Source organism: Quercus robur, chromosome 11 (genome assembly GCF_932294415.1).
Source record: "Quercus robur chromosome 11, dhQueRobu3.1, whole genome shotgun sequence".
Lineage (NCBI taxonomy): Eukaryota > Viridiplantae > Streptophyta > Magnoliopsida > Fagales > Fagaceae > Quercus > Quercus robur.
Window position 1 is genome coordinate 55,887,267 of NC_065544.1, and position 16,947 is coordinate 55,904,213.

The following is a 16,947-nucleotide window of genomic DNA, read 5'->3' on the forward strand; positions in this document are numbered from 1 at the left end:
TACTAATTTTCCCATTATACCAAGTGGGAATATGCCCGAGATAATTAGGAATCCAAAAGAAAATTACTATGAATAAAACCGACATAAACTCCATCTTAAAGAGTAATAAGTAATAACTAATAACAAAGCCAAAAAGCTTCATTGATTTAACCTTGATTGATTATGGTAATTGCTTATTAGTTGAACTCTGGTTGGCCTGTCTTGTTGTCTTCACTGCGCAATGTGCGCATCGACATCGTTGCTTCATCACCACTCCCTTCGTTTTCCAAATTATAAACCTATCAAAGAAGCATGGTCCTTTACTGGTACTGGACTTCCATCCCACACTTTGCCTTAAATATTCTGTTGTCATTGTCTCTTTTCTCCAAAAGTTTTCAACTATGCCCTTGTTAGAGAGTGACTGACACAAGAAGTAGAGTATAACTCAGAAGTCATGACTCAGATACACCCTCCACAAGGTGGAAACCCAACTCACCAAGTTGCTCTCTTTCTATATCCTGAAGTATTCTCTCACACCATAATTAAATAATGGGAAAGTGGTTACTGCTGAGCCAAGTGGCTTTTGTTCAATCCTTATGTGTTGCACTAAGGCTTTTCTTATGTGAGTGTTCTCTTTTTTATTTTGTTTATTTATATTTGTATTCGCTACTCTTTCCTTTTCAACTGTTCTAACACTGGTTCTTTTGCATTGATGTATCTTTCCTTCTTTTGAGAATAGGAGGTGGTTTGTCTTACAGCTCTTGCTTCCAAATGTTCTCTCTTTAAGGTGCGTATCTATTCTTTGTGAACTTTTTGCAGTTGCCTGAAGTACTAACCATTGATGGGTTCTTCTTATATTTAAAGTTAGCTGCTTTTTGTAAGACAAAATTGTGTTTTTTGTTTCTCATTTTCTGCCTGTTGCTTTTAGGGGTTAAAGTAATGCAAATTGTAAATTTAATTGCCTTTGGCCCTGAATGTCACTCAGAACTTAGAAGGGTGATTCTTTTTCTTTTTCAAGATTTCCTGAGCATATTGGATTGCCTAATGCTTTTCAGTTTCTTTGTCTTTGAGTTTATTAAGCTATATTACTTTCCTTGAACAAGGACACTAAGGTGGTGTTCCTAAATTTTCTTTTGATGGGAGATGCTACCATACTAGTATAAGTTGCCTCTAATGCCGATGTGGGAGATATTCATTGTGTTTTGGTAGCTTTGTTTGCATATTTCCTAAGTTCATTTTCTTTTGATTGGAGATGCTCCTATACTAGTATAAGTTGCTTATAATGCTGATGTGGGAGATATTCAGTGTGTTTTGGACCTTTTGGTAGCTTTGTTTGCAAATTTCCTATGTTTATTTTCATTCTGGCAAGTGTGGTCTGTTTCATTCAGGACAGTCAGCAGTGAGGGTTATCAATTAGTATCACCATGAATCTGGTTTGGCATGTGTCAATTCTTGCTCTCTATATTGGAATATTCTCTGAAGGGGCTTCAAGACCTGATGTAGTTAATGTTGGAGCTCTCTTCACATTTAGCACGATCAATGGGAAGGTATCACGGATTGCAATTAAGGCTGCTGAGGATGACATAAATTCTGATCCAAGCATTCTTGGTGGAACTAAATTGTCTATACTTATGCATGATTCCAACTTTAGTGGATTTCTTGGCATCATTGGGGGTAAACTTTTCTACTTTTCTTTTTCGTGAATACTTCTTGCCTGTTTATTTTAGCTGTCTGCTTTCTTCTAAATTTGGCCTCATAAGTACTTGGCTTCTTTTTGTTTGAGTAGAAGTTTATATTTTTGGTTGGATAATAATATTCATGATTCACATTTCTTCATTGATTCCAGCATTAAAGTACATGGAGACTGACACAGTAGCTATAATTGGTCCACAAAATTCTGTGATGGCCCATGTACTCTCACATCTTGCAAATGAACTCCATGTCCCTTTATTGTCATTCACAGCACTGGATCCCACCCTATCACCTCTGCAATACCCTTACTTTGTACAAACAGCACCCAATGATGAATTCCAGATGACTGCTATTGCTGATATGATTAGTTATTTTCGTTGGGGAGAGATTGTTGCAGTTTATAGCGATGATGATCAGAGCCGAAATGGTATTACTGCTTTAGGTGATAAACTTGCAGAAAGACGCTGCAAAATTACTTATAAAGCAGCACTTCCCCCTGACCCTACAGCAACACAAAGTGACATTAAAGATCAACTAGTAAAGGTTCAAATGATGGAAGCTCGAGTAATTGTTTTACATACCTACTCCAAAACAGGTCTCCTGGTTTTCGAGGAGGCCCAGAATCTTGGAATGATGGATCGTGGGTATGTTTGGATAGCTTCCACTTGGCTATCTACTGTTCTAGATTCAGTCTCTCCACTTCCTTCAAAAACTGCACACTCTATCCAAGGAGTTTTGACACTTCGTCCACACACACCAAATTCAACAAGGAAAAGTGCTTTTATGTTACGGTGGCAAAAGCTGAGTAATAATTCTATTGGGTTCAACCCTTACGGTCTATATGCCTATGATACTGTTTGGATGATTGCTCGTGCAGTAGATTTGTTGCTTGATCAGCAAGGAACAATTTCATTCTCCAACGATTCTTATTTAAATCATGAGGGGAAAGGGACTCTGAATCTTAGAGCATTAAGCATTTTTGATGGGGGGAAGCAGCTGCTTGACAACATATTGCAGACCAATATGACAGGTTTGACGGGACCTATTCAATTTAGTCCTGACAGATCTCCATTCCATCCTTCATATGATATCCTTAACGTGATTGAAACTGGTCATAGGCAGATTGGATACTGGTCTAATTATTCTGGACTATCTGTTGTGACCCCGGAGACACTTTATACAAGACCACCAAACCGTTCTAGTTCGAGTCAGCAATTAGACGGTGTGGTATGGCCTGGAGGAACTACAAAGAAGCCTCGTGGATGGGTTTTTGCAAACAATGGAAGGCAATTGAGAATTGGAGTTCCAAACCGAGTTAGTTATCAGGACTTTGTCTCACGATCACAAGTAAATGGTACTGATACAGTCCGAGGATATTGCATAGATGTCTTCCTTGCTGCCATTAAGTTGCTTCCTTATGCAGTTCCACATAGGTTCATTCTCTTTGGAGATGGTCATAAGAATCCAAGCTACTCTGAGCTTGTAAATATGATCACAACAAATGTGAGCATAATTTAATGAGAAATTATAATTTTTTCTTCTTCTTACAATTACAGATAAAACATTGTATATGGCTCCAATTGATCCCGTGACTTTGTTTCGTAGGTTTTTGATGCTGTTGTAGGTGACATTGCAATTGTCACAAACAGAACAAAGAAAGTGGATTTTACTCAGCCATATATAGAGTCAGGACTAGTTGTGGTGGCCCCAGTCAGGAAGTCAAATTCAAGTGCCTGGGCATTCTTAAGACCATTTACTCCATTCATGTGGGCTGTCACAGCAGCTTTTTTCCTAATTATTGGAACTGTTGTGTGGATTCTTGAACATAGAATAAATGATGAATTCCGAGGACCTCCTAGGAAACAAGTAGCCACAATACTATGGTGAGAACCTTGTACATTGGACATATAAGACAGAAATTTTTGTTTACATGTATCAACATATGGCTTTCATGTTTAAGGATAGACCAGCATCTAACTTCTGTTGAATGTGCCAAAAATAAAAAATAAATAAAAAAATTTGTGTACCTCACATGAATGAACAATAAAAGAACCAGTCATGGTGTATCTAACCTGACAATGTGGTTCAACACAGACAAGTGAATTTTTTGCATCATCTTAACATAGTTCTTTCTGTAATGTCTCATCTGCCATTTTTTTTTTTTATAATCTTGCAGGTTTAGCTTCTCTACTATGTTTTTTGCGCACAGTAAGTATTTCCATTTTGACAGTCTACAATATATTGCTTTACTGGCTCTTAATAGTACCTTACCCAATAGTGCCAACTCTGGATTCTTCAAATTTCCAGGAGAAAATACAGTGAGCACACTTGGTCGTGTTGTGATTATCATCTGGCTTTTTGTGGTTCTCATAATCAACTCAAGCTATACAGCAAGCCTGACATCAATACTCACAGTGCAACAGCTTTCCTCCCCCATCACAGGAATTGATTCCCTGGGGACTAGCAATGAACGGATAGGATTCCAAGTAGGATCTTTTGCTGAAAACTATTTGATGGAGGAACTCAACATCCCAAAATCTAGACTGGTTGCTCTTGGCTCACCGGAAGAATATGCTGTCGCCCTTGAGAACAGAACTGTTGCTGCTGTGGTTGATGAACAGCCATATATAGAGCTCTTCCTGTCAGATCACTGCAAGTTTAAAATTAGAGGCCCAGAGTTCACCAAAAGCGGGTGGGGATTTGTAAGTATCTCAACATGTTGATTAATTTAGTTGTCATTTCTACACCTGCTTATCCAGTTTATTTTATTATCTTTCAAATTACATGGCCTTGAATAGAAACTTGTGTAAAGTTTTAGCTGGATTCTAAATGCTTGAAGGTTGATGTGTGTGCAGGTTAGTTAGCACAGAAGTGAATTGGTAAGTAACCAAAGCACTAACAGTTAAAATTAAAAAATATATAGAATATTTTATGTGACAGTATCAAGGTGGATAGAACCATATTCTTTACACAGAGATGGGGTAAACAAAAAAGAATATTTACCATTGAAATAAATGCACTTAGAGCTGGTGTCATACTTCTCTTTAAGAGAAACTAATGAATCATTGCTTTGAATATAAGATGTTTTCTTTTAAAGGTTGCCATGTCCTGACCCTCAGTTTTGTTTCAGTATAAAGCATTTGAAATAGAACACAAAAACCGATATTCATGGCCATTGAACTATATCTTTGCTTGAGTTTTCTAATAACACATCATCAATCTTCTCAGAAACCATAATTTAACTGGCTCATGTCTGTGGGAATTTTTCAGTATATCCTGTGCTCATTAAACGCATTTGTTTAGTTCAATTGATTTTTATACTTTTTGTGTTCTTATTTAGGCATTTCCAAGAGACTCCCCTTTAGCCTTGGACCTGTCTACCGCCATACTCACCCTATCAGAGAATGGTGAACTCCAGAGGATCCATGACAAGTGGTTGTCAAGGAAATCTTGTGGTTCCCAGGCAACAACTAATGAATCAGATGAGCTTCAATTAGAAAGCTTCTTGGGGCTATTTCTCATCTGTGGGGCAGCATGTTTTCTTGCTCTTCTTATATACTTTTGCTTGATGTTATGCCAGTTCAGCCGGCATGGAATTCCTGAAGAATCCGATCCTTCTAGAGGTGCCGGCTCACATTCAGCACGTGTGCGGACATTCCTATCATTTGCTGATGAAAAGGAAGATGTGTACAAAAGCAAGTCAAAAAGAAAACGTGAGGAAATGCTATCAAATAGTCGTGTGAAAGAAGATGAATCTAAGAGAGCTCAAATGGACAGTTCTCAGCAGAGGCATGACTGCGAGATTTCAGTTCACTAACAATTTTAATTTGTCCTAATTATATCACTAATTTTCAAGCAAGATATAGGTACAACGGGTTATGAAATTCAAATAGCTTTTGCATGTAGAGATCATTTTGTTTGTTATAGTATATACTTCAGCTTGTATTGTTGTAAGTGTTTGATGGTCTACACAAATATATTTGGTTCAAATATTAGTACTCTTGCTTTTGTAAGCATCAACATCAGATGTTCTAAAAATGTCATTTTAACACATCAAAAAAACTACTTTATTATTTTAACATACCATTTTACAATTTATCATACATCACATCTTCTATTCTTTAATTCTATACATCAAAATAATATATACAAATATTAAAATGCAGACATGTGAGAGGAAAAGAGAGAGTGAGAGAATAAACAATAAATGAGAAAGAGAGAGGGCCCATGAGGGTGAATAAAAAAGCAAATAAAATTTTGAGATTTTGCTACAGTTCCATTCTATTGATAGAACGATACTATAGCATGTTGGAAAACTTTTTGAGATTTGAAACACTTCATGAAGCTAAGATTTTGATGTTTGGTGTGTCAAATACCAAAAATTTGGCATTTGACACACCTGATGTCAATGCTCTTACAATTCTAAGGCTAAAAGTTTGGAGTTGTTTCCTTTTGTACCAAGGTTAGAGACCTTGCCCTTTAAACCAATGTTTGATTTCATTTCTATTTTGTTCAAATTCGTAATAATCTGACCATTAAAAGAAACATTTAAAAAAAATTATTTATATTTGGGATAGAACCATCAAAAGAGAGATAGCTAAAAGAGAGAGACAGAAACCAAGGAGAAACTCTTTCTCCATTCAAACATACCCTAAAAGACGTTACACAACGTACTGTTTACTAGATTAATCTATGGTAAAGGTCAGGGGCAGCATTACATTATTCTCTGGGGTTCAAATGAACCCCAGGCTTCAAAAAAAAAAAAAAAATATATATATATATATATATATATAATATTTTTTTGTTAGTTTAATACTATAATTTTTTCTTAAAAATATTTTTGCACACCTTGACTTAAATTTTGCACACCTTGACTTAAATTTTGCACACCTTTATTATAAGTATTTCCAACTCTAAGAATAAAGAGTAAGTGTTTGTGAATTGTAAGTGTCACTAGTTTTTATAAATTTATATTATATGTGTGAGTGTGTCTAATATTGATTGTATGCATTACTTTTTTTTTTTTTTTTTTGGAGAATCTTGTGTGTATTACTTTTTGTTATAATGTTATTTGTGTAAATTATAATGTGTGTGGATGTTTGTGTGCACAATATAAATATAATATAAATTTATATAATTTAATAATTAGGAAATAGAGATGGTTTGTTACATGTGTGTGTATTGTTATCATGTTATAATAACTTTTTGTTATAAAGTTAGTAAAATTTAAGAAAAACAAAATCATAGAGTTAGTGATTGTCCAAGCATTTGATTGGTTAAGTAGACACTAGTGTATAATTTTATGTATGAATGAGTATAGTCGTATGCGTTAATAATTAATACAAAATCAATAAGTTTAGTTTAAAATATTTTTATAAAAACAATAACAAATAGATAATAAAAACTGCATAAAAATAAAAATGTTAAATAAACTTAACAAAATAAAATGATTGTAGGCTCATATCTACCCACATTGGTAATAAATACTCGTAATTCAAAATTTGAATACTTGTAGAAGGAAATTATAAAACTTCATGTATTAATTTTTATTATTATTATTTTTTTGTCAGTAACTCGATATATTCAAGTTCTTTTTTTTAAAATTTTTTTTAATGAACCCCCTAAACAAAATTCCTGGAGCCGTCATTGATAAAGATTTTGGCTAATACAAGATATTACCAAAAATTTTGAAAATATATCAAATTTGCTCTCTAAGTACAAAGACACTTAATACCATTTAAAAGTTTCCTCCTTTTAAAAGTTTCCTACTTCAAGTGAACCTATTGTCTTATCATTTTTTTAAAACCAAAACAAAACTTCCACTAGCTTGTCTTAATTGCATAAGTCTCACACTTGATCTCACGCTATATTATGATAATTTATGCACAATGTAGTATATAGATAGCTAATGCTAAAAATTAGTAGTAAAATATGGAGAAGAATGTTGGGAATTTTCACAATATCAAGCAATTTTTTTTTTTCTTCAAAAAAAAAAAAAAGAGTAACTTTTTTGTTTATTAAGGAGCAAATCAAAATTTTCTTTAAAAAAAAAATAATAATAATAATAGCACCTAGGCATTGATCCAAAATTTAAGGTAGCTTTTTTGTAAATTGCATATTAGCCCCAAAGCCTCTCTCACTCTTACTATCACAGACTCACAGTGTTTGTGTGAGTGAGTGCTAGGTAGACCCACCCACGAACCCGAACCCGAACCCGAACCCGAACCCGTATTCGTCTCCTTCAAAAACTTCGCTCCTGCCACCGTGGCCAACCGGCTTCGACTTCCTCGGCTGCGCCGTCGACGGTCTCGGAGACTTCGTCTCCCTCTCCGTCGACTCCTCCGTCCGCCCCGGCGGAGATCTCCATCACGCGAATCTACGGCGACGCCGCCGGAAAACTCAGCCGCGATCCTCTCTCCAATTGCGCCGGAATCGCCGCGATCGAGGTCATGAGCATGCTCGGAATCCGATCGGTAGGACTTTCTCTCTCGCTAGAGAAAGGCTTGCCTTTAGGTAGTGGACTCGGATTTAGCGCCACCAGCGCCGCAGCCGGAGCAATCGCCGTCAACGAACTATTCGGCGGGAAGCTCCGGATGGAGGAGCTGGTACTCGCCGGATTGAAATCGGAGGAGAAGGTTTCCGGTTATCACGCCGATAATGTGGGGCCGGCGAGAATGAGAGGCTTCGTTTTGATTCGAAACTACGAGCCCTTGGATTTGAAGATCTTTACTTTGTATTGGTGAGCCCTGAATTCGAGGCTCCGACTAAGAAAATGAGGGCTGCATTGCCTTTAGAGATAGCAATGGCTGATTTTGTGTGGAATTCAAGCCAGGCGGTGGCGGTATTGGAAGGCGACATGGCGGGGTTGGGGAAGGCGTTATTGGGGGATAGAATTGTCGAGCTAGGCTTGTTGATAGCAAGCCTAGATGATGATTGCAATAGAGGGTACATTTAATTTTTGTTGAAAGCATTGGTTTTGGTTTGGTTTTGCTTTGCTTTGTTGTAGAGTTTTGCATAAACCAAACCAAAATCAATGGTTTCACCAAAAACGAAATTTATTCCTAATCCTAGGCCTGGATGATCATGATGAATGCAATAGAAGGTAAATTTTATTTTTTTGGGTGAAAGCTTTGGTTTTGGTTTGATGTAGAAGCAAAATCAATGCATGGTTGTGATGATTGCAATAGAGGGTAAATTTTGTATTTTGGTGAAGCAGCATTGATTTCGGATTTGGTTTTTGATTTGATATAGAGTGTAGCAGAAACCAGCAACCAATTTTGAAAATTGTTCTCTAACTAACTGTTAACATTAGGTTCTTTCTTTGTTTAGAAGATGTTTTATGTTTTCCTAAGGTTTTGGTTTTTGTTAGAGATATATATTAGACATATTAGCCCAATGTAATAGGCCCAAGCCCATTCCTGCTTGTACTAGTAGTCTAGGGTTTAGTCGCCTATATATACTCATGTTAGGGTTCATTGTATCAAAGGAGGTTATTGTACTACACTCTCATATAATAAAGATGTAGCCCTTAAGGGATTCCTCCGTGGATGTAGGCCGTAAGGCTGAACCACGTAACCCTCGTGTTCTCAGTGTTCCTCCTCTATGCTTCCTCTTCCGCATCTACTCTAGCATACACAACATGGTATAACACATCGCGTTGCTAATATTTAACATGGTATCAGAGCCAGGTTCCGTTCTTGGCATCAAACAAACATCTCTAGCAAGCAAAGAAGATTCTCACGTGCACACCACCATCAAAAGTCATATGCTTGTCGGCTGGATCTAGACTCCACGGCATCCCGCAGCCGCCATGGCTCACTGCTGTGTCCAAAATCCACAAACTCAAGCAAAGCCGTGACTTAACTTTTCAGATCTGTGCACATCAACACTTCGCCAGTCGAAACCGACACCACAGGCGTGCTCCTCGGCCTCCCGTGAGGAAAACCTAGAAATCCGGTCACCCGAAGCCCTGCCACGCGCCGCCACGCGCCACAGTTGTCTTTGGAAAATATCCACGCGCCGCCTCAGATTCTGACTTCCGGATCGTGGATATTTTCCGAAGACAACTGTGGCGCGTGGCGGCGCGTGGCAGGGCTTCGGGTGACCGGATTTCTAGGTTTTCCTCACGGGAGGCCGAGGAGCACGCCTGTGGTGTCGGTTTCGACTGGCGAAGTCTTGATGTGCACAGATCTGAAAAGTTAAGTCACGGCTTTGCTTGAGTTTGTGGATTTTGGACACAGCAGTGAGCCATGGCGGCTGCGGGATGCCGTGGAGTCTAGATCCAGCCGACAAGCATATGACTTTTGATGGTGGTGTGCACGTGAGAATCTTCTTTGCTTGCTAGAGATGTTTGTTTGATGCCAAGAATTTCAGGTTCTCTAGATCGATGGACGAGGAGGCCTTCATGGCGGCGCGTGTACCAAGAGCACGATCCGGAAGTCAGAATCTGAGGCGGCGCGTGGATATTTTCCGAAGACAACTGTGGCGCGTGGCAGGGCTTCGGGTGACCGGATTTCTAGGCGCCGCCTCAGATTCTGACTTCCGGATCGTGCTCTTGGTACACGCGCCGCCATGAAGGCCTCCTCGTCCATCGATCTAGAGAACCTGAAATTCTGGGCATCAACCGAGCTTACACGCGCCGCCACGCGCCTCTCAAGTTTCTGGCTTCTCCCCCACGCGCCGGCGATGCCGTCACGCACCTTCCACTCGCCGGAAAACTGCTGCTGACGTCATCGGATGACGTCAGCAGCCACGCAAGCTCGTCCACGTCAGCCCTAGTCCACGTCAGCGACACGTCATCAGCCACGTCAGCAGTGTCGTCTCGTCAGCACCACGTCGTTGACCCGGACCACCCGGATCTGACCTGTGAGCACTTTGACTGTTGACTTTGACTCTGACCAGTTTGACTTTGACTTTTGCGTTGACTTTTGACCAAAAGTCAAAATTTCCAAAAGGGCTTATCTTGCTCAGTTTTTCACGTAGATTCCGATTTTGGCCTCCGTTTCTTCATTTGAAGCTCCGAAATTGGACATTTGGCACATTCTTCATTGTGGTTTCTTCAAAGGTATTCTTCAAGGCATCTCCAAGTGATCTTCTCATGCTTATCCAACCTCAAGCCTTCATCGAGCTTCCGCCTTGAGTTTGAGGGAGGGTGTTAGAGATATATATTAGACATATTAGCCCAATGTAATAGGCCCAAGCCCATTCCTGCTTGTACTAGTAGTCTAGGGTTTAGTCGCCTATATATACTCATGTTAGGGTTCATTGTATCAAAGGAGGTTATTGTACTACACTCTCATATAATAAAGATGTAGCCCTTAAGGGATTCCTCCGTGGATGTAGGCCGTAAGGCTGAACCACGTAACCCTCGTGTTCTCAGTGTTCCTCCTCTATGCTTCCTCTTCCGCATCTACTTTAGCATCTACTCTAGCATACACAACATGGTATAACACATCGCGTTGCTAATATTTAACAGTTTTTTTAACTTTACGATTCTCTTTGTTACCACATCTCCCATTTCAGTTAGATACATAAAAATTGAATCTTGAAGTATTTCTGTGTATGCATAGAAAAATTGCTTATTCTTTAGGCTGTATAGAATTATGTCACATATTCCCTTAATTGCTTGCCACGGCATGCATAGAAAAAATTGAGTATGCATTTTGGATCAAGAAGCCCCATAGGCTATATATGGCTAGTTCCTTCCTTCATATGCTATTCAGAAGTTGGACCATGAGATTAGAGTTTACCAGTGCTTCAGTTTTTTGAATGTACTTTGATAACCAGGCCTTAGGTAAAGTAGACCTGGTGTTTCTGAATTTTCTGGTTATGGAGACAAGTCCTTCATTCAGCTGTGGCGGAAGTACATACATGTTCTATGAATGTGTAATGTTGAGTGTATAATTTTCTTATATTGTCTGTCTAGTGAGGATTTTCTCCAAAATTCTATTGTCTAGTGTCAAGAGTTTGGGTAACTCAAGCATTAAGGGAAACTAGGCTGTCTTATGTTCTCATGAAATGAAGTGATAATTAGAGGAAAACGTGGTTGCTACTTGCTAGGATTACAAATTTTTGAAGCATAAACTTAAGCATTAAATGCGTGGCTTAATGATATTACCATACTAGAAATTAAGCTATGGTTTGGTGATCAATAAAAGCATTCGATCAGAGTTGGAAAAGTGCATCACCTTGAACGAGAAAGAAACTAAATAAAAATGATAATAATGTCTCTCTCCCTCGAATATGATTATGACCCTTTACAGTGCTACTGAATGCGGGTGCAACCAACATCAAATGAAAGAATTTTAGGTTGTTAGGATGTTCTTCAATACCATTACCGCTTAACCATGCTTAAAATGGACTGGTTTTGTTCATAGGTTTGGCTCTAAGGTCTTCTCTTTTTTCTTTTTCTTTTTGTGATGAATGCTCTTAAGATTTTCTTGCCTAACAATGCGATATAGGCACAGCAGTTCATGAGGTCTCTTAATCCTATCTTATAGTATATAAGGGTCTGTTATCACTTAAATCGTATATTTTTTATATATTAAATAACTTATAATTATTGGTATAGAGTACCAGTACTCAAATACTCAACAATTTTGCTTCTAAACTATAGTAAGATGGTGGTCATTTTTAAATGCTTAAGTTAATACTGACAACCTTAAAATGCTGGTTGCTCCTTGTAAGAAAGCACCTTAAAAAGAAAAGAATGTTGCTCTATGTGGTGTGGTCCTTAGCTACTTCCATCTTTGGGTCTTTAGTTGTGGGACATGGCCCGCCTTCTTTTCCATGGGTTGTTCAGAATGAGGCCCCCCACCCCCTGGCGGCGGGCCTTTGTAGGCCTTTTTTGCATCTAACCCTCCTACCGTTTTCCTTTCTTCCCCCCTCTGGCTGTTCTTAATAAAATCTCTCCTTTCATTTAAGAAAAAGCAAAAAGAAAGAAGAAGAAGAAGAGAGGATGGATGGACCTAAGCCTCTCCCTTATAGGATTTATAACCTTGGGTAACGGTTGGATATAACTTTTCTTTTTATTTTTTCTTTTTTTCTTTTTATAATTTGAGAATTGGCAGATGAGAAATTTGAACCTAAATGTTTACTTTGAAAACACTAGAATGTCTCAAATGGGATGACTTTTTCAAAAGGTTAACTATTACACAAAATACCATAGGAAGGCTTCTTTAGTTTTTTTATTTTTTGTTTATTGATTTAATTTTTAAGAGAGTAAGACTTTTCTTGATCAATCTTCTCAAGATGTGTTGGTATGGTCCTACTCTAACTCATAAAATCATAACAATATAGGTGTAAACGCATTTTTGGTCCCTGCATTTTGACCCTATTTCTATTTTGGTCTTTACATTTTTATTTTATTGCTTTTAGTCCCTTAAAAAAATATATATATATATATATATATATATATTTTTTTTTTTTTTTTTGGTCCCTACCATTACTCACTTAACGAAAGTATCCTATGTGGCAAACGGAGTATAGTGCTGACACACTTAATGCTGACATGGTCATTAAAATAATAATAATAAATTTTATTTGTTATTTATTAAATGTCACGTCAGATTTACGTTAACTAAGAATTTTAAAAAATAATTTATCAATTTTAACAAAAAAAAAAAAAATGAAAAAACAGAATTAAAAATCAACAACACATGATTAAAGATTTGACATCCTCTTCATCAAGAACACACAAGAGTACAAACCCAAAAAAAATCATACAAACCCAAAAAATCAAACACAAGAACACAAGATAATCGAACCTAGAAAAATCATAAATGAATATTGTACAAAACAAAATCAATCCACATATATACATGAACAAAATACCCACAAAATTGAACAAACTCAGCTCAATCCCTCAACCATACCAACAACAAACACAACTCCCACCCAAATTTGAACAAAATACCCACAAAACCATTAAGATTTGGGATTTTCAGCTTTGAGAGAGAGAGAGAGAGAGAGTGAGAGAGTTTGGGGAAGAGATTTTGAGCTCGGAGAGAAGAGAGTTCAGGGAAGAACATGAACAATCATGTTCTAGTGAAGAACATGTTTTCCAAAAATATAATGAAAAGAATATTTTATTTTATTTTATTTTTAAAAAATCATAAGTTTATTTTATTTTTTCTAATGTGGCTTTTTTTATATATATTAAAATGCTGATTTGTCATTTATTAATTGCCAAATATTTTTTTTTTAATAGTCACATCAGCATTAAGTATGCCAACACTATATTTCATTTGCCACGTAAAATACTTCCGTTAAGTGAGTAATGGTAGGAACCAAAATTGAATGATTTTTTATTTAGGGACTAAAGGCGTTAAAATAAAAATGTAGGGACCAAAATAGAAATAAGGTCAAAATGTAGGAAAATAAAAGTGTATTTATGCCAACAATATATTGTGAGCATATAGTGTGTTACAATTCCAACAAATTTATACTCTTAGGACACGTTTGGTACACTATAATGATTATTACATGGGAATAGGAATAAGTATTACAAGGAATACATTAAGTTGGAGTATAATAAGTATTAATATTCATTAGTTTGGTGACCGTTTAGGAATAGAATCCCAAATAGGCATTCACAATTTAGTAGAGTATAAAAAAAAGGTGTAATTAAATCATTTTTAAGTCAAATTTCCTAGAATACACTTATTTTAGGGTGTTCAAAATAGAGCTAATAATTAACAATAAGGAAAATTTATTTTCTTTCCTTTTGAAGATGTGGCAACTAATTGCTTTTTAGGAAATTTTTTTAAAAAGTTATTACATAAGGTAAAGGAATAGATATTCAGTATTTTTGATAAGGAATAGTTATTCCTCATTTTGAAGAGTAGCTATTCATAAGGAATAATTATTCATTGTAATAAAAACATAACCAAACAACTGAATAGTTATGCCATAGTAATATATATTACATTGCAGTGTCTATTACAGTCTACCAAACGTGTCCTTAGTCTCAGCCTAAAAATGTTGTGGAGATAAGGCTGAAATGACTTTCCATATATATATATATATATATATATAATTGCATGGATGTTATGTATGGATTAAAATGATATTTTTGCCTATATATATATATATATATATATATATATATATATTATTGATAAGTTCTTTTAAGAGAAAAATACACCTAAAATTAATCACCTTGGACTTATAGGAAACTAAATGATTTAATAAAATCTTGCTTATATTCTCTGATCCCCTTCTTCCTTTTTGCAAGTGTTTTCGATCTTAGATTGACAATACAAATGTATACGTCCTCATTTGGCGTTGTTTAAGGGAACGAGACAATTTCCTTAATAATGATTGCACAAAAAGATCCAACCTATGTATACCCAAAAAAAAAAAAAAAAAAACCACCTAAGGCTTCATAGAGACCTTCAACAAGGTTGTGAAAAGTATCTCGCAGCCGACAATCGAGACAACACATCGAGTAGGGGTAGATGATTTGCAGAGCTAGAGGCACATGAAAAGTTGAGATGATAAGTACCTCATGTCCATGGAAATCAATTAAGCATGAAGAGGTGAGTACTGACTACCTTCCTCTTGTCCAAATTTTTTCTTTAAGAATATTGCAAAATGCAGTTAAAGACAATGATAATGGTTTATGTTACTAACATTTAATTGAATTATTTCTTATGTTAATTTTTCCATAACTATCGAATTATCTTCAATATTTAAATAAAAATTATAATTTTATAATTTTTTTTTTTTTGGAAAAAAACTATCAAATTGTAAAAAAAAGAAAAATAATTGAAAATTAATGATACACAACCATATCCCTTCCGATGATATGGCATTAATTTGGATGATTTAGTTGGTAGTTTTCCTTCAATTATTGTAAACTTGATTATCGGACTTATACTGTTATAGATCTATCTAAGTAAACCACCATATTAAATAATAATACACGCTTTTTACTATGGTTTAATTAGCATACATATATACCAACCCAGTGTGAGTTGGATTGACTGGATTGATACCTCCCCAAGTCTTAAGGCTTGGGGGTTGGGAGGAGGGGACTAAGGTTCAAGTGCTATACGGTGCAACTTAGTCAATAAATAAATAAAAATAAAATAACATAAATACATAGCAATTAAGAGAAGATAATAAAAACTGATTAGCTTTTAAGGGAGTCTCACTGGCTACTCCATTTTTTGAAGCATGCGCAGAAGGTTAGAGCCAAATATAGGCCAAATGCAGTTGTCTTACCAAATTTTGATATCCCACTTATGGGCATTAAAAAGGGTTGAGCCAAGTTTTCTTTTATGTTATTCCTGTTGTCAAATCTTAGAACCTTATACTTCCTTCTCTAAAGCAACTAGAGGATGAGTTACCATGTTTAATCAGTCTTGAAATCCGCCCTATCACCATTAGGGGCCAACGTTTTTTATTACTCCATAGCAGCATGATTATCATCTTATCACTTGACATGGCGCTAATATTAGGTATTTGCTAAGATTGATAAAAGATTTTTCAATTACTAATGGGACACTTAATAATTGGGTCTCTTTCAACCTAAACTAAGAAATTATTATGTGATACAAAGAAAAATAGTCCAATCCTTTTGCATCGAAGACTTCACACTGGCTAGTCCCAACAGTTTAGTAATTTGTTAGACTAGTTTTCTCTTGGTTGCTTATGTATGGCAGATATGTAAGAGCCATTATAGATGACTTCAAAGAACTCTTCAATGATATACATATTAAATTCATGCTTGTAATCCTCTAAAGTTCGACAAGATCATATGAAAGCATATGGGAATCTCATTGTACATTCCACTACTGTTATGAGTTGGAGCATAGCCCAAACTTTGTTTTTTTTATACACCTAAAATTTTTAACTTAGCATCTAGAAAACCAAACAAGTGGATCTTTGGGTTTTGTTGTTTGTGTGCAATGTTTATCTGCTGAGGAAGCCATGCATGTCATCGTCTCATTTGTGGGCCAATGTGACTATTTTTCCCCCCTGAATGGCTAATGTCATTGGAATTGCTCATATCATGCTCAAGGCCTCAAGGGGATAGATGGATTTTAACTGGGCATGCATACATTCTAATCTCTAGTAATAAAAATTGAACTCATTACAAATTTGGTAAGGTTTTCCTCTGGCCCTTCTTGTTGCTCAGTTTTCATGAGAATAGCACATTAGCACCTCCCCTAAATGCAAACAAAAAATTTGCAATACACACTTCTCCCACTGTAGTACATTTTCCAAAAAATCATCCTCATCCCCCAAGCTGGCAACACCTCTGCCATCAGC

At 36.4% G+C, this 16,947-nt stretch overlaps 1 protein-coding gene and 1 pseudogene across 6 annotated transcripts; both read left to right on the forward strand.

Moving 5' to 3' along the window:
• Positions 1-220: 220 nt before the first annotated feature.
• On the forward strand, positions 221-5,691 carry LOC126705994 (glutamate receptor 3.2-like). Of its 6 annotated transcripts, none has more exons than XM_050405236.1 (8): positions 221-601; positions 719-766; positions 1,373-1,653; positions 1,826-3,174; positions 3,277-3,554; positions 3,848-3,879; positions 3,979-4,373; positions 5,012-5,691. In XM_050405236.1, exons 3-8 carry the CDS (start codon positions 1,404-1,406, stop codon positions 5,486-5,488), a joined length of 2,781 nt encoding a protein of 926 aa, XP_050261193.1. In that variant the 5' UTR covers positions 221-601; positions 719-766; positions 1,373-1,403; the 3' UTR covers positions 5,489-5,691. The 6 variants fall into 6 exon arrangements, with proteins under 6 accessions (XP_050261193.1, XP_050261190.1, XP_050261189.1 ...); XM_050405233.1 differs by having other exon boundaries at positions 222-601; positions 1,368-1,653; XM_050405232.1 differs by lacking the exon at positions 221-601 and having other exon boundaries at positions 618-766; positions 1,368-1,653.
• A 285-nt stretch (positions 5,692-5,976) lies between these two features.
• On the forward strand, positions 5,977-9,004 carry LOC126705279 (homoserine kinase-like; annotated as a pseudogene).
• The last annotated feature ends 7,943 nt before the right edge of the window (positions 9,005-16,947 follow it).